Below are 18969 nucleotides of genomic sequence, written 5' to 3'. Positions count from 1 at the left end.
AAAATGCATTTGTGCACACACGTGCTGTAACTAAAACACTTACAAATCCAGTTTGTGAGCACAAATACAAGCTTTGGCACACACAGGACCTTAGATGTGGAAATTTGTGCACATAATTTTAGAGTGGGCCCAAGTGAGGATGTACTTATTCATTGTAGACAGCTTTCACATTTTTGTTTTTATTGGTGCGTCTTTCTTTAAAAATATCAATAAATAAAGAAGAAAACAGAATTCATAGTACCCATTAGAAGCAGAATCTATCACAGACAGAGTGCCCCACCATTTACCAACTCAAAAATGGAAGACCTGCTGGCACTCAGCAAAATGTAAACAGTTTCTAAATAGATTTCATAATGTCAGTATGATGTCCCACAAGTACACAGAAGAGAACCACCCCCACTATTGCTGTGTCCCCCCGATCCCTAGAGTAGTGCCTTCACTAATTGCTGCATTCTCACATGCAGAGAAGAAAAGGAACACTTTATTCCTGCCTTGATCAGCTTTAAATTGCTCATCTTCCTTTATAAAAAAAATAAAAATAAAACAACATTGCTTCTAGAGGGAAAGATACACTGGAAGAACTTTGCCCTTGTTCATGCCTGCCTTCCAGTAGGCCATACCCACTTTTTATCACTGTGTTGTGTGCATCGCTCCATGTTCAAGATGGCAGTGTTGTGGTGTATAATTTGTGCAATCAAATCCTGCTCTTGGTTATACCCCTGCAGGTCAAATGACTTATCTCGGGTTGCATGATACAAGTGAAGGCAGAATTTGTCTTGCTCTGTCTCATATATGGTGAGTGTATGGTGGGATGATATGGCTCTTGGTCTCCTAAAAGGTGTCATCCTCAATCCCAGGAAAATAAAAGGCTTGTTGGTGGGTACAACTTGGTGGTATGAAGAGGCTCTCTCCTCTTCCTCCCATCTCCACTGTGCTGTTATTGATGGGAATTGTTCCGAGGTAGTAAGGTTAGCTTTTCCATGGGAAGTCATGTACTGGAAGTGGTTTGAAAGTGTTGGTTTCTAGTTGTGCAGGCAATATTCTGTAAAGACCTCACAACAGTACCAAAACCAATTGTGACTACTTGGTTGGATTATCATAATTATGTTTTTCAGAGCTTGTACATTATTTGGAGCTGGTTCAGAGTGCAGTAGCCCATAAGCTTACTGGTTTGGTCAACCATAATCAGATTATGCCTTCCCAGCATTATTTATCTTGGATGCCTCTGAAATACTGGACTGATTTTGAGTTGGCAGTGCTAGTTCTTAAAATCTTTAACTGTGTATATTCTAGTAACATAAGAGAACTTGACTTTGGTCCTAATCCGAGCAGGTATCTTCACTTGTACAGCAACCTTCTGTTAGGGTTCTGCTTTCATACCTTAGCATGGTTGGCAATTGAATGAGTTTGCTGTATATTGCTAAACTCATTCCCCCAATATCCGAGTCACTCTAAGAAAAAAAAAAAAAAACAGTACCTCAACCTTTCTTTCCCCCAGTGGTTTCCTTTTAGTAATTTCACTTCCTTTCTTTCCCTTCTCCTGGACCGGACATTTGTGTTTATTTTTGCGTTTTATTATTTTTATAACAATGTATTTTTTGCATGGTAAATGTTTTTAAACATGTGTATTGCACCCCCAGCACTTTGATTGGGCAGAGGGTGAGTGGATGTAGCTCTAAAAAATAAAACAATTTTTGTGATGTTATGATTCTCTGTGGTGCCATATACAAGAGGTGCACAAGCCCCATTTTCTGGCCTCTGGAATTCTTTTTGATGTAGGGGTGTTTTTCTTCTTATTAATGTTTTGCCCAAGGGCGAGTGGCGGTAGTAGTCTTTTCATTTCTGCCTCCTGCCGCTGCTTTGACAATAGCAACAGCAGCGGGAGGCAAAAATGAAAGGAACAAATTGAAAGAAGCACTTTGCCACTGTTGTAATTTTGAAATTGACAGCATTTTTTTTGCCCAAGTCTCAAGAAAAAGCTGCTTTCCTCTTTGCCTCCTATTGCTTCTCCAGCAGGGAGAGACATTCTGTGATGCTGGAGAGGCAGTGGGAGGCCAACATGAAAATAATTTTCTTCCTGAAACACTGGATTGCAAAACATGAACAATTTCCAAAGGAAAGCAGTGCTACGGGGTTTTTTTTTTATTGCCCGTAGGGGCAGAAATGGAAAGAAACCTGCTGCCACAGCTCCCCAAATGGGCACCCTCCAGAGGGCCACTGGAGTGCTCCTCTCAGTGGCATTGTGGTAAACATTAGTAGGAGATGAGGTGGAGTGAGCGCAGAAGCAGGCAAAGGACCTGCATGCTGCCTTTGACAGTGGTTTAAACTGAGTTACAGAAGCTCCCTTCCCCAGTCCAGCCATTCCCTGAAAGAAACAAAACCCCAGTGATTTTTCATTTTTTATTAGGATTAGCTAATCCAGTCAGAGAATAGAAACAACACTACATGATTTACTTGGTCCAAAACAGATCACAAATACTCACAGTTCACAATCAGGCCATAAGATAGAAAGCTTCTTGTCACACAGGATGCTTCAAACAAATTTGTAGCTCTTGCAACTTGTTTGGGGATGATTCACACACAGAAAAAAAGGGCTAAATTCACCAAACAAAAAATCACTTGCAGTTTTTTTCAACCAGTTTGTTTTACAATCCCATTTGCCATGATTGTGCAAATCACTGATGCTGCTAGCTATTGCCCAAAGAGGGGGAAAATGTAAATCCTGCCAGTGGGCAGTGTCTTCGTGTTACAGCTGTTTGGGCTATTTCTTGTTTTCTTGGCCATTTAATTTACGCTTTTTAGATATTTTCAAAGGAAATATATATTTTTCTCTTTGAACGTTTATGAGAGATTTGTCGACTCTAAACAGAACCCCTTCTTAACTTACTCTTCCTGCTGCCTTGGGGAATTAGCACATACCTTAAGGGAACACGAGAATGTAGTATTGGGGTTGGGGTTGGTCCTGCTTTGAGCAGGGGGTTGGACTAGATGACTTCCTGAGGCCTTTATTTTTACCTGTCATATCAGAAATGCACAGTTGGCATTCAGGTCCTGGCAGGTAAGTGAGAAAGGAACTGACTTACCCCTCTCTTTTTAATACTACTGTATTTATTTTTCATTTGTTATCTATTTGTTATTTTTAAAGTATTTTCACTTATCTTTAAATGGTAAGAGAAGACATAAACTATTCTTTTGTTGAACTCCATTATGATTTTGAAGAGCAAAGTCTGCAGAAATCCCCTGTATTGTACATAAGGCATCATTTTTTATTAATAAGCTCTGACAGTGAAAGATTACATCAATTTTAAAATGAATTTTTGACCAGTTTAGCTTCCTGTAATTCCCGAGGGCATATTAAATAAACCTAATGAGCCAAACTTACTTCTTATTTAAACCCTAAGGAACTCTTCTGACTTCAGTAGAAGTCCCTGCAGAATATGGGGTGCTAAATTGTTTTCTGTATCAGAGAAGACTTCATATGCCATGCACACCCTGACAAAACAGCTTTCCAAGATTTATGAAGACTTGCATGGTACAGAACCAGAAAGGAAGTTTAATTACACCTGGCTTCTGGTCATTTCTCCATTTTAGGATGTGACCATATGCTCTGCCCTTAAAAGTCTATCTCAGAAAATAAAATGAATCAGTAAGCCTTTTAACTAAAATTACAGTGAATGATTTGTCGTCTATTCTTGCATCCATTACCCGAGGAATGTAAGTGTTTAGTCATTGTCACTTCTGATGTGCTTACCCTAACCTTGCTATCACTGAGATTTATCTAAAAGTTTAATCAAATGTAATTTTATACTAAGGCCTTCTCAGTAAATAATTGAGTTGTCCTCTCATCTTAGTCACAAATACTTCTTTGTACTGGTAAGAAATAGTTTAATCAGTTACTAGTCTATGCAGCCTTCCTGCCTTGAAGACATAAGACAGGATGAAATGTACCTCTCATTTTGTACTAGCACATGAACAGAGTACAAAATGTTAATTTCTAAAAAAAAATATTTGACTTAAACAATTTGAGTTCACCTTGAAAGTCACATCTTCTATTCAGGGAAGCTCTGGTAAGATGGCAGACTGCAAACAAATGTGGAAACGACTGCTTGCTTATATATTTATTATATCCTTTGTTCCAGAAATTGGGATGTCCATATACATTTTAATACAATAATTCCATTCAAGTACTAATAATCCAAAATGCCATAAAGCTAGAGTAGAGTTTACAGTGAATGACAATGATAAACAAGTGGAAAGTACTACTGAGAGGATTGTCTAAATAACTTTATAGATATCCTTGTATTTCTGCTTAAATTTACAGGTAATATTTTAAATCTAATCGTAATGGAAGTTCAGTGAGAGTGCAAAATTTCTTTTTATCTCTTTAAATATTTCTCACATTGTGCACAATTCTGTTTCCACTGAAGTCAGGGGAGTTTTTTTCCCCACTGGAATCAGGATGGAAGGTGTTGCGTGTGTCTCCCTGTGGTTCTCTTTGTTAAAAAGTGTTGGAACCCTACACGGAGTTGCAAGTTCATTCCTGTTGACAAGCTGGGGCAGGTATGGCTTGTTAGAGTTCACCATAACTGTAAAGCAGGTGGGAGCAGCCCTCAAGCAGAATGGGATTGGGCCTGGGGAAGACTCTGAGGGAAGAAGCTGCCAAGGTTGAGGCTTTGTGTAGCATTACCTTCGGAATATTTGTTTGTTAATGAAGCAGCTCGCAGTAGGGGTGACTTTTTAACTCTACCGCAAGCAGGTAGCTTTTGCTTGGAGCTGAATGGTGACTGTTAGAAGATCCGTGTTGGGAGTGGAAGGGAAACATTTTGCACCGGTAGGGTTCTAGTAACACTCACATTCCGTGGTAGGGAGTGTAGTATAAGAGCATAGAGAGATGGTAGATGTTGGGTTTTTTTAATCCTGTCATGCCTTTAAAATTTATCAACCTTTTGGGGGACTTGGATTACATTTCACTATATGAATAGTTATTTCAGTTGCTTGAAAACTACCTTTCAAAATGTAGTTTAAATTCAAGTTTTTCATTTCATTTTCATTTCAAAGTACATCTTCATTTAGAGGATAACAATGATTCATGTTGTTATTATATGCAGATCTTGGACATGCAAGGCTAGGCCCACCCAAAACTAAAGGCCCGCCCCTTCAGCTAATGGGGAAGAGCCGGTAAGCCAGGGCCACAAGTGAGTACGTGGGGCAACAAATGAAAAGCAGGAATGGTAGTGAAGTCAAAGGTTGAAAATCAGGGAACCAGAGGGGGACACCAAGCATAGAAACCTGGACAGTGCCCACTGCTCCTCCAGGCATCTAAGGAGTCAGTGGACACTGCCCAGAGGAACTCTGCCTGGAGATGTGATCGGACAAGGGAACGGAAATAGGCCCCACAATCACAGAGCCCACACATCCCATCCAGCTTCCTCCAACTGGTATGATGGGTGGCCATCTTGGCCAGCACCACGAGGAGGTTGACAAAGAGGTCCCGCGACTGTGTGGGCCCACAAATGGGGTGTGTGTTTATCAGGAGGTGCAGGGAAAAGTGCAGCAGGAACCTCAGTAAGAGGTTCTGGAGGAGCTGGAAGAGGGGCTGCAACCGGACACACCCTACATAAATGTGCGCCAGGATCTCCCTCTCACGGCAGAAGGGACACGTGCAGGGGGAGTTTGTGAACCGTTCCAGGTACATGCCCACACTCATGGCTCCATGGAGGAGCTGCCAACTAATATGCCCGGTGGGCCATGGAACCGGAGTGGAGTACAGGCTGGCCCACTGGGGTTCCTTGCCCTCCTCCTGTGGCAGCCTTCTTGGTGTCAGGGTGGGATGTGAGGGTGAGGAAGTGGATAGCATGAAACAAGAGCATGTACAGATGTTTTCTGGACATAGTGCAGAGGTGAACTGGCTGCACATTGTGGCGTATTGGGGGCAGCCAGGGAGGCTCGCAGGATGGCGGCCTGATGACGACTTCTGGAGGACCATGGGTGAGAGGTTGGTGGGGAGCAACCTCCTGCAGGAGACGCTAGAAGAAAGCAAGAGAAGCAAATGGCAAGGCTTCCCTCGCCTCCTGAAGCACATGGCAGGGGACATGCAGGGTGGACAGCCCTGTGCTCTGCCCATGAGGTCCACCCAGTACTAAGCTTATTTGTCTGGTGTGTAAAATAAAAGCTATATTATACTCTCCTGAGATGCTGTGGACTGTAGAAATTAAATGCTAACCAAGCCCGTAATAATGAACAGCAAATTCTGTGGGAAGCCTTTTGAATACATTTTAGAGAAGAATTACACTGATGATATAGGAAATTAAACTATATGCACATATGGTGCAAGACATTTCTGCTTTATTGTCTAGCTTTGTGCAGGAGATACTGAGAAAATTTATCTGCTGTCTTTCAAATATTAATATAATAACATATTTCCACTTTGCTGCAGTAATAAAACTAAAACAAACCCAATATGTTCAGAGAAAAAACAGTTTTCTGTATCTCCATGGCTTTGAATAATATTGCTATTTAGAAATACCACTATGGCATCTAGCAATCCTGTTCCCAATTAATTTAGTGAGGATGCAGAATCTAGATATTTAGAAATTCCTCTTCCAGAAATGCACAAGTTCACTAGAGGGGGAAACGAGGAAATTTGATAACAGCTTCAGCACATTTCCTGTTTGTTGTTGTTTTTCTGTTTTTGTTTTGTGTGGGTTTTTAAAAGTTGTTTAAGCTCCCTGTACCAGACTGTCTTTCGCATACCAAAAAGAAACTGGAAAGTAATTTGGACTGTGGTTTCTGAGATATTACAGTCTCAACAAACATTTTGTGCTGCTTGCTTCTTCTGGATCCAATTCCCATGAAATCAATGGGAAAACTTGCCTGACTGCAGGACAGATTCCTGTTAGAGTAAAAGTTTTATTTGAGCTGCTAGTGTAATATTGTGTATATATAAAACAAAAAGAAAATAAAACGTATAGAGCATATAGCTACACGTGAATATTGAATTTTATGCTCAGTTGAACTTTAAAATGCATGATTATGTTAAAAAATGGTGGGCCAAGTCTTCAGCAGGTTTCAATTGAAGTAAACTTCCTTTAATATAGTTACACCAGTCTACACCAGCTGAAGATCTGTGATGTGTATATGTGTGTGTACCTCTATAGATAGGGGCATACATGCACACACTGAATGGGAAACCTCTTTTACTTGGCATTTAACTCTCTTACCCATGGTGTCCAGTATGCACTGCCTTAGATGTCATTCTGAACTGCAGTGTTTGTATTCTTCACTGCCTCGGTGCTATAGAAATCCTAATTGTCTCCATGAAAATGTAGACTGTTTACAGTTGTGTGCCATTGGTTTAGATCCCTGTGAAATCTAAAAATAAAAATGTCATTTCAGTTTATAATTTGAAAGTATGGTGGATACAACTTTGACAGTTTATTAGTATAAAAGATAGTGGTGTGTCATTCTTCAGAGAATTGACTCCTGGAGGCATGTTATTGACTTTGCTGATAACATCACTATATATTTTATACACTTAAAAATCAAGAAATTTACATTATGCCCTAAGGGGGGCGGGTACATATTTAAATAAAGAATATAGCCATTTCCAGCGTTATCAGTTTAGATTACTGGATGCTGTTAAAACTGCTTAGTGCGGTATATTAGCATAAAGAAAAGGCAACAATAAAACTTCTTTCTTCTACGATGGTTTGTTATTTTTATTCCTTCTTATGAAATATACTCATTTGCAAAGTCTCCAGGTGAATGTACGGAATTTAACACAAAGTTACCACGTCAATACAACATTAACATGGAGCTCTGTTAGACCAGGAGTCAAGGTCAGGTGGGACTTCAAATTCATGCCCACAACTGAGTGTGAGTTCTACTGATACATACAGTCAACTGATGTGAAGTGGCTGGAGGATAAACCTCGGATGACCATTTTGTCAATCTCTAATTTGCAAAATTCGGTGTATTAGCTGGAGTCTGATAGTCAAAAAATGTGTACATTAATTCAAGTATCTTTATACTACCTGCTGTCATCATATTTCTGGAGTAAGTCTTCAAATCAAAGTGTGTGTTCAACTGCAGTTATTATGCTGTTCTAATCGTACCCCTGTTCGGTCCTATCCACGCTGGCAGAATCCTAAAGCAAGTTAAAATAACTACTTCTTGGGTAGGAATCTTGGAAGTATCTCAACTGCCTGCTGTCATGTTAATATGTTTAAAATCGGATTGGCTACAATAACTTATTTTTCATTTGATCTTATAACAGTTTATAGAGAACATGTGTAGCAGTAACCTCATGGAATTGAGAGTCAGGACCTTGGGTTTTGTTTTTGGCTCTGCCACTGTTTGTTTTGTGATTTTTAGCAAGTTCTTAACCTCTGTTCCACCCATTCCCCAGTAGTAAAATGAGGGGTGTTGCTGTATTTACCTTACAGGGGTGGGGCGAGTCTTAATTTAATTACTGTAAAATACAGTACCTTGAATAAAATGCACTAGACATGTGCAAACTATTTACTTTTATTGTTGATTTATGGACCTAGATAAAATAGTCTAAAATCCTGTCCGGGATAACAAAGATGTCTCTACTTTTGGATGCAGACTCAGAAACACAGTTATGTTGAAAGGCTCTGGGGATTTATCAGTTGAGTGAAAAGGGTAAAGAGGTTTAGGTGTAATGTTCTAACTCAACAGCAAAGGTCACACCATTCAAGGTCACAGGGGAACAGTGGTGGATCCAACTGGAACATGTAGTTTGGCTTAAAGGAGAACTGCAGCGTATATGGGGATAGACTTGATCATTACCAGTGCATTTACGTATTGAAGGGCCACTGTGAATTTAAAATGCATATGCTACAGACAAAACATTTTTGCCTATCTTAACACTGAAACCTTTAGAAATAGAAAGTGAATGACTTTTTAAAATCAGATTTGTGTGGCACTTAATGTTCTTTTTCCATTTTGTATTTTTCTGAGCCTGGGTTATAAAAATCGATCCAATTTTAGTTTACATTTTTGGATTTTTGGTTCTACTGTGTTGGAATACAGATGTTTGCTTATAAACAGCTGTTTACAGTGGGATTTTAGAACAAAAGCTTGAAAAATGTCTTTTGGACTTAGGGGTTGTAAAAGTTTGTTCTTGTCATTTAAATTCTGAAGCCATTTAACAGCCTATAAAACAAAATAATTGTCAAGGCTTCAATCTGGCAATGAGCTCTGGACGGACCCCTATATCTGCAGGATTGAAGCCTAAATTAGCAACCTACCCTCCATGATGTTCAGGCATCTGTAGTATTAGTTGTAGCAGGAGAATTGCAGAATCCTGTACTCAGATCTCAGCAGATGTGTGATATAGAAAGAAATGTTCTCTTGTTAAAGCTGTATTTAATTTGAACAGTATAGTCTGGCAACATTCTGAGATCTGAAACAGGCTTCAATTTGCTTTAAAAGCTTTATTGTTTATTTGGGAACTTCCACCCTTTTAAGATAACTTGCATTTTTCTGGAAAGCGTAGCTGGGAGTGAAAAACTACAGGCTGAAGCTTCTCTACGTAGTTTCTCATAGTCCACATGAGCAATAAAATGGAGAGACATGAAACAGATGGGGGAGCTTGGGCCCGAGAAGAAGCAGGAGAAAACAAATGGGAAGGGAGTGGTACTGTGGAAGATTTGAGGTGAATGAGTGCAAGAAGGGATGGGAATTGGGGGGCTGAGGAGGAGCAAAAGAAAGAGATTGGGGGTGGGTGAGGAGGAGTATAAGGCTGGAACTGTTTGTTGTACAGAATAAAATACAGAGCAGTAATTCCATGTTGGAATTCTGGTAACTATACAACTATGGAGGTTTTGTTCTCCAGGTTAATGGGGTTGCTAGGCGTCTGGTTTTCGACCAGAATGTCTGGTCAAAAAGGGACCCCGGCGGCTTCGGTCAGCACTGCTGAACGGGCTGTTAAAAGTCCAGTTGGCGGCACAGCAGGGCTAAGGCAGGCTCCCTGCCTGCCCTGGCTCCGCGCAGCTCCTGGAAGCAGCTGGCATGTCGGGCTTCTAGGCACAGGGGTGACCACGGGGGCTCTTCATGCTGCCCCCACCCTGAGCGCCAGCTCCGCAGCTCCCATTGACCAGGAACCGCCTCCCACTGGCCATGAACAGAATTACCACCCCATACTTCAGGTATACGCTATTTATGCTGTTTCTAAAACATAGAGGGCCTTGCTTAAGGACTTTAATTAAAAAGTTCCCTTTTAATGGTGGCATATTGAATGAGAGTCTGGACTGTCTGCTGCATAAGTGCCCATCATACAAATGAGACATTCCTTTACCTTAAATCTAAAGTCCTATCTATGCTATAAAGTCAGCTGCATTGGGGAACTTGGTTACAACAGGATAATACTGTTATATCTTGAACAAGGTGTACAAGGTTACATCTTGTAGTGCAGCTGCCTTCACCAGGAGCTGGGAAAACAGTAAAAATAGAGACCAGTCATGTCCACACTGCAGGAAAGAAACATGTTTGTAACTGTGCTGGGAGACTACCAGGACTTCAGGTACTATATTGATGGACACCGGTGTAAGAACTTGGGATCGATAGATACCATGTCATAACTAGGTCCCCCAACATGGTTGGTTTTGTAATTTAGACACGATCTACATTTTCTAGCGTACTTCCCAAGTCTATAGGTTTTTTTTATTCGTGAATTTGTAATCTTTGCTCATTTTTCATTTCCAGCACACTTTACAATTCCTACATCATTCTTAACTTGCTGACCATCCCCCATCATATATCAAAAAAGCACTTCATTCTGTTTAATCCACTTCTTAATAAATGCTGAATGTACATAAATGAAATGGGTGTTGCCTGTAAGCATACAGAGCCATAAAACGGACGTTAATGAGACTATTAATGTTGTGAATTAGGGTACATTCAGAAAAAATGATCATAGGCTCGAGTAGAAATTTGCAAATCTCTGAATTGGGTACAAGTTAATGATCATGATGCAGATACAGAAAGCATTCTAGATCACTTATGAGCATAGAGTGATGGCAATATTAATATTAATTAACAGCTGCTTTTTGCTATAATGAAGATATAAGATTGGAAACTGTGGGTGAGAATGCTTTTTGAATTGGATTTTATTTACTGCAACATAAAATTGACTAGACATGTTGTTTACACATGTGACAGACATGCAGCAAAGCCCACTGATCTGGCTGTGCATTGTTGTGTATCCAGATGTTTTTTCAGGGCTTAGTGTAGCAAATGTTCTTTCATTGCTTTAGCTGTCGATACTGACATCTGCCTCAGCATTTCCCTAAGCCATAATTTTAACATTACTTGCAGTTTCTGACTCATCGTCTATCTGCCATTAGTCTTTTATAAAATATCATTTAAAAGCATGAAGATTCAATCCCCTATTTAATCCCTTTTGGGAATGCAGAGGGGAAACCTAATTGAGGGAGGGAGATAGATGGCAAGGATTGCTTGTCATTGCCCTTATTTTTTAGTAGGTTATAATTCAGCCATAAAATATTTGCCATGAGCTAATATTTGCCATGAAATTTTGCAGGTCACTTGTTCATAATGTGAACTGTAGTGCTTGTGAGTACTCTGGGTGAAGAGGAACTCAAATGAGTCCTTCATTTGTAAATGTTCTTTCTTGTTAATGTTCGCTACATATTTTCCCCGATGAAAATGTTAGAAGGATTTTAATCATGTAAATTTAGAGAATCATAGATTGAGGGAAGAAGTCTAATCAGCTTGGTATATATGTAAATGTAGTTGAGTTGATAGTTATTAATTGCTTTTAAAAAGAAGTCTCTAAATTCTACACATTAGCAGCCAATAGCACAGAAGCAGCTATTAGTTTTTCTTTGCTACTGTAAGAGTCAATGTTTAAAGTGCTTAAATGCAAGTTTTAAAATAGAAATTAGAGCTGGAAGAGACAGAGGCTACATTTTTTCAACCATGGGTGCCTAACATTAGTTACTTAGATTGTTAGTCATTTGGGGCCAGGGATCATCCTTTTATTCTGTGTTAGTACAGCATCTAGCACAATGAGGTTTTGGTCCATGTCTGGGCCTTCTAGGTGTTACCACAATATAAATAATAATAATAATAATAATAATAATAATAATATAAATCCACAGGTGGGCACTTAAACAAGTAACCTGATTTTCAAAAACAACAAGGAGTCTGGTGGTACCTTAAAGACTAACAGATTTATTTGGGCATAAGCTTTCGTGGGTAAAAACCTCACTTCTTCAGATGCATAGAGTGAAAGTTACAGATGCAGGCATTATATACTGAGACATGGAGAGCAGGGAGTTACTTTACCCACGAAAGCTTATGCCCAAATAAATCTGTTAGTTTTTAAGGTGCCACCAGACTCCTTGTTGTTTTTGTAGATATAGACTAACACGGCTACCCCCGATACCTGATTTTCAAAGGTTCTAAGCATATACTTCTGCCACTGAAGTGCTCAGCATTTCTAATTTTTATATAGTCCTTTTAATCTTTCTTTCTCAGTAGAGCTGGTCAGAAAATGGGATTTTTTTTTTCTGCAGAAAATTTTGACTTCTCAAAAAAAACTAAAAAAATTTCATCTGAAAACTGGAAGTTTTCAGGTTCTGGGTTTTGGATTTCTCATTGAAAATCTGGACCCTTTTTCTGATCAGTTTTTACCTCGCAGATCTTTTAGATATTTCAGTTGTCGCTCGTGAGGACATACTGGACTTACCTTATCCGTTGCTTTCTTTTCCAGGAGCAGGTTCAATTACTGCATGCTAAAGATTGTGCCTGAATCAAAACCTCACATCCAAACACTTCTGAACTTTGTGGAGATTTGGATTCAGATTTGGATCTGAAGACTGTCACTTGGTCCTGTCACTATTTCACTATGGGTTTTCATTTTTCCTATCCTCTTCTCTCCCGCCCCCATATTCTTGCCTTTCTTTATCTGTGTTACATTACTGTGTTGCTTTTAGTTTGTACCTTGTAGTGATGCCTCCTCATGTGGTCCACCTGATTCAATTTCTCAGAGTCTCTCCTGCTTCTGCAAAATGGAAAGCAGCATGTGAATAGGTTAACCTCCTAATTCTCACAGAAGAATGGGAGCATAGCACTTCTTTTTTGCGTTAGTAGCTATTTTGTGTGTAGTTAATGCAGCTTGCTTTTAGTAATGCCCGCTTCTCTTATTGGAACCGGTCAGTGTCTAGACTCTCAACTCTTTCTTCTTGTTTGAACTTTCTTCAGGAACTCACCTTTTCATAAGTCACTAGGTTTGTTGGACTCCTGCTATTATATTCTCTAATTTGCAATTGCAATCACTCACAAACAAAAAGCTGTATTACCATTCCCAATCAAGAAATTCAAGGTTCTTGATTAAGGTCTTCAACCAGCTCTCAAAAAGACTGATTCCCAAATCAGTCTATTTTCCCCAACCACTCAAGGTAAAGAATCTACTCTTGCTTCTGTAAATGCTCAGGAATAACCCATTTGGGAGCTCATCTGTTTGCTGTCTTTCTAAGAAAGTTCTCCTTCTCATGGTTTGTTATAGGGTTTTTGATTCTCAGCTTTGCTCTGTCACTTGTTTCTGTTTGCCCTCTCAACACCTAACTGTCTCACTCAAGGCAAATTCCTTTTTAATAAGAATCACCCTGTTTCCTCCTCTAGGCTCTGAGTGACTCTGTGTGAATTCCTATTGACATTTATGTTGTTACTATGTATTGAGAAACAAAAATAATAGTACCAGGAAGCAGTAGTTGCCATGACTTTTGAGCAACAAAGTTGCATAGACAGATGATGTTTTTTTTTTTTTAATTTTGTGAAATGGAAATGATAAAATACAAATCCTGACATTACAAATATTACTAGTACAATTGGACAAGTTGGAGTACAGAGAGGCAGTATCATATCGCTATTAGAGGTGGACTCAAGATGCAAAATTCTGATCTGGAGTGAGATTTCCAACACCCTGCACTGATCAGAAGTGTTCAGGTGCATGGGGTTTGATTCAGGCTCATCTCTTACTTCTGGAAACCGACATAGCTTGCAAATTTCATGCAGAAGATTTCATACACTTGCAATCCCACTGTATACACATTTGAGGAATATAGGTTTTATTTCACTTGTAAATTTCTCCTAACTTTATGCAGATACTCACATGTGCAGGTACTGAGGCATGAACATAAATTTAACCTTAAACTTACTTGTGAGCGTTTATTTATTTTTTCCTTTTTGGTCACGTGATTTTCAGATTTTCACTTCTGTCTTTTCAGGTCAGGATCGCAGTGAAGCCACTTTAATAAAGAGGTTTAAAGGTGATGGTGTCCGATACAAAGCAAAACTGATTGGGATAGATGAGGTTTCTGCAGCGCGAGGAGACAAGTTATGCCAAGATTCCATGATGAAACTCAAGGTGCAGTGTGACTTTTAATGTTTAAGTGTTACAGAATAAAGTGGGGAGAATTTCAGATTGAACTCTAAGTCGTTCTACTTTCATGGCGTTGGGTCAAATTCCCCTTCACTTAGACCACTGTACACACAGGCGTCATAGAATAGAATTTGGCTAGTTCTGTACAAGGTCCTGACTCTGACATTGATAAGTTGGGGCTTCACCAGGGAGTTGCTTCACATTCTGATGTTAGGAATCCAAGATGGCTCTAGCAGTGATTTTGGTTTAATCTAGGCCTTTAATCTAACTTCCTCTTTTCCTCCCGTGTTGTTCCTACCCTCACCCATACCCCACCTAAAATATGGAGGCTTGGATTTGAGGTGTTGGCCCATCTCTAGTTTCTATAGGCAGAAAAACACAATAAATAGTGTCCTTAATGTGCTCCCTGAGGAGCTCTACAATCTAGGTAGATAACAGACAAGCTGAAGGAAAGGGGCAGGAGGTGACATAAAGCAGCTTGAATGAGTAGTGAAGTGCGGCAACACACATCTTGTGGGTCACCAATTTTGTAAATGTTTCCTTACAAGTAAATTGAAAAAGAGCTCTGAGCATTTTGTAATGGTGGGGGAGGGTCTGTTTTAAAGGAGGGCCCTTCATTTCTCAAAACAGCATCTGCCACGAGACTCTAATCTGATTCATGTGCGTGTAGGCCCTTTTCCATTCATTGCTTTGTTCCATCTGCCAACAAGCTGTGTGGGAGACCTGTGGCCATTAGGACACCGGGCTAGCCTTTTTTGATCTTTCTCCCATAGGAATGCCATTTCCAAGTCTCCAAGGTGCTTGATTCCTGTAAGCGTAATGGACAGACTTGCCTAAGTAACGTGAGGCGATTAGATCCATACAGAGCAGGTGGTCTCACAAATTCATATGCTTGTCTTTTGAGCTAGAGCTCCTAGATCTTACCATGTAACATGAGGGAATCATTCCTCTTCATTTTAATATTCATGCCCTTCTGCCTAAGTGTTATGTTACCTTTGACATTCTGGTCAAGCTCCAGTAAAGCCACCCTGGTCTAGTGGTCTGAGTGGGGAACTTGGGAACCAGCGACACCTGAGTTTTAGCACTGGCTCTGGCATTAAGTGGCTGTATGGCCTTGGGCAAGTCACTTAACCTTTCTGTGTCTCAGTTTCCTCATCTGTAAAATGGGGATAATAATACTGATTTCATACCAGCGTAGTCAGGATTAATTAGTTAATGTTTGTAAAGTATTTTGAAGCTGCAAAGCATTAGGCTAAGTATTTTTATTTATTCACAAATGTAATTTGTGACACTGAATCCTAGGCTGGTAGCATTGGTAACTGATAGAAGTAGGACTCTGAAGATAGAAAGAGAAGTTGCTATGTGAGTGCCAGGTTATGTTTCAGCTGTAATAATATGCAGAATGCACAAATAGCAAGTCCACCCACTCGACAGAAGAGTCCAATAATAGGGTAAGTCCACTAGACAAAAGGAGAATAAACAGAAAAGGCACCCCATTTTTTCAGTCAAGGCTATTGTTAACTTGCAAAGAAGATCTTTCTTTAAAAGTGAAAGGTCAGTTGGCTCATTCTGTTCCATGAACGAGAGAGCCTTTTTCCTCTTGCCTTATTAAAAAACTAAGCAAGAAAAAATAAAATTTGCAGAGCGAAAAAGCCTTTTAGAAATCACAGGTTATCTTCAGCTCAATAAGAACAAATTCCAAGGAGGACTGGATGGCTCAGGGAATTGGTAAGAGTTTCTGTGTGGATCATGCATCAAACGGGCTGTGAGGAACATGAAGAAATTTAGTATCGGGGGGAAAAGGGTGGAAGACAATGGTGGGGGGGAGGCGCAACCTGGATTGGCCTTTAAATTGTGGCTGCATATAGTAAGGAAGAGCTTGTGCTTGATTTTGAGAAGTGCTGAGCATGCCTAGAAGCCAGAAAGAAGCATCAAGTGCTCAACTCCTCTGAAGTGATGCCCCCGCTTTTTATTGTGTGTGGGCATCTACCAGAAAATAAAACAAAAAATAGTGAAATCAACCCAACCATTCTTTGTCTCAACAGGGAATTGTTGCTGCGACTCGTTCGAAAGGAGAACATAAACAGAAAATATTTTTAACTGTCTCCTTTGGAGGAATCAAAATCTTTGATGAAAAGACAGGAGTAAGTAAAATAATCACATGATGGAACAAACTTGAAACTCGTGATGGATGTATCCGTAAAAGCGTTTCCTAGGTGGGCAGTAATATCACACTGACATAGGAACACATAAACAACAAGGAGTTCGTCTTAAGGTGCCACCGGACTCCTTGTTGTTTTTGTGGATACAGACTAACACGGCTACCCCCTGATATACGAACACATAAAGCATCTGACAAACTTGATAAAGCTTTATCATATATCAAAGCAAGCCGTTAGTTTACTCAGGTGCAAGGGAATTACACTAGAGTTTGTTATAGAGCCTGATCCTGAGTACCTCATGTGCCTACATGTTCTCTGGGTTGGGCCCATAAGGTATTGTGGATGGAGGTGTCAAATAACTGTTCTACATTCAGATCATGTTGGTTTAGTCTGAAGAGTTGAGGGTGAATATACTTGTATTTTGGCAGGATTGGTGTAGTACATACTAAAGAGCTCCTGTGATAAGTTGTTTGCAATTCACATTTAACCTGCTTTAAAATTGTTAAGATATAATGGAAGAAAATACCATCAATTTGCTTGGGAGGAAAATGCAGCTGCGTGTTGTAGTTCTAGCAAAAATAATGGTTCATGTTCCTCCTTATTGTTTGATACTATTTGATGTTATCAATAATTATATTCCCTATTTTCACAAAGCAGAAGTAAAGGTTCTTACAGCAAAGAAATGTGAATATAAAGAACCTGCTTTTAAAGACAATTGGCCACAAACAGAAAAGATTGACCATTGTCAGAGAATTATCTCTGTGTAGAAGTTATCAAAGCAAATAGAATTATGCTCGCAAATAAGAATGTGGGTAGTTATGGAAATATTAGGTAAATAAGAACCAATGATATGCTTTGGATCCTACAGTCATCGCAAAGGGATACGTTCTATGCCCTGCGCATAGCTAGAGGAGCTGGATGAGGACTGGGCAAGGATGAGGAAGGAATTCTCCTTCCCCTATAAGGCCACCAACGATACAGCTACACTCTAGCTTGGGAACATTCTTCCCAATTTGGGTACCCCAACATGCGCTTGCTCTCCACAAGCTAGCCCACTAAAAATAACAGTGTAGCAGCTTGGATTAACTGCCAGATTTACGTACCCAGGGGGGCTGGGTAGGCTTTGACTCAGGTGGCTAGTCCAAGCCACCGCCCGTGCTAGCCTTTGCTATGCTGGTATTTGTAGCATGTTGGCTCAAGCAGAGCTAGTGTGTGTCTGTCTACCTGAGCTAGGAAACACACTGCCATCTGCAGTGTAGACATACTTAGTGTGTCTGTAGACTGGCAGCCCCGTAGCTGCAATCCATAATACGGACCACCTATGGTGGGAGGATAGAAGGATCTGTGAATTCCCTGTGCACCCTGCTCCCAAATCTACTTGTTCTCTGCATACAACCATACAGTTGGTGCACACAGAGCTAATAACTGCATCCCCCTTTGCATTGCTCTCCAGAATCTGGTTTCATCCTTATGCAATCAAGCCATAGTGATTCCAGTGCCATAAGGAGGCTCTAGGACTGCAGAGGCAAGGATGGGATGTGCCTAAAACATCTCTGTTTTGTTCCTAACAGCAGCTGTCAGATCCATACATTCAGAAGGGGAAAAATCATGATCACTGTCTCACACAGTGCTCCTGTTGACAACAGTGAGGGTGTCCCATTCACTGTAATGACAGGAAAGTAATCATGATTTCATCAAGCAAACAATTGCCACAAAATTCAGAACTTTTATAGCGATACATAATCATTAGCAGAAGAGGTTTCTGTCATGTGTATTGGAATGTGGGGTGTGTGTAGTAAATAGAGATTTAAAAGTATAAGTTTGACTGTTCAGATTTCAAAAAGCAGACTAAAGGCTGGTCCACGAGCGTCTGGTATAGTAAGTCACAAGAGATTTCGTCGCTTTGTGCTATTTCTGCCCTGGCATGCTCACGTATGATTTTTTTTCCCCCACTGCATTAAAAGAAATCTAAGCAAAACATGATTCCACCTAGAAAATAATGACACAACATTCTGGCAAACTGATTTTGATCCTAATTAAGAAGATCTTTACAGTAGTTGAAGCCCTGTCTTGAATTTTAAAAGGTTTTTTATTTAATTTATTAACTATTTAACTATGTAATGTGATGCCAGAAATAAAACCGAGCTGGTGATAGATGGAATTAACTTTGATCATACAAATTAAGTAGCATATAATCATTGTCATTGACCTCATTAGTACATAATATGCATAGTTTATGATATGGTCATCTGGACAGTATTCTGTGTGGACACAAATGCAATACATATACTGTATTACACACAAAAAATGATGTTACAAGGACATAAATAAGGTTGCAAAGCAGAGGTGATGCATGGGGGGGAGCACGACTCAAGC

General features: G+C 39.9%; 1 protein-coding gene across 3 annotated transcripts in view; it reads left to right on the top strand.

Annotated features, from left to right (window-relative positions):
• DAB1 (DAB adaptor protein 1) overlaps positions 1-18969 on the top strand; it is a 168159-nt gene that overhangs the window by 68277 nt on the left and 80913 nt on the right. For all 3 annotated transcript variants that reach the window (XM_065409675.1, XM_065409674.1, XM_065409673.1), the window contains exons 2-3: positions 14277-14416; positions 16477-16575. In XM_065409675.1, the coding sequence (XP_065265747.1) occupies positions 14277-14416; positions 16477-16575 (239 nt within the window). The remainder of the gene's footprint in view (positions 1-14276; positions 14417-16476; positions 16576-18969) is intronic.

Source organism: Emys orbicularis, chromosome 8, assembly GCF_028017835.1.
Source record: "Emys orbicularis isolate rEmyOrb1 chromosome 8, rEmyOrb1.hap1, whole genome shotgun sequence".
Taxonomy (NCBI): domain Eukaryota; kingdom Metazoa; phylum Chordata; order Testudines; family Emydidae; genus Emys; species Emys orbicularis.
Note: the sequence above shows the minus strand (reverse complement) of the source record. Positions and strands in the feature narration are given on the sequence as shown.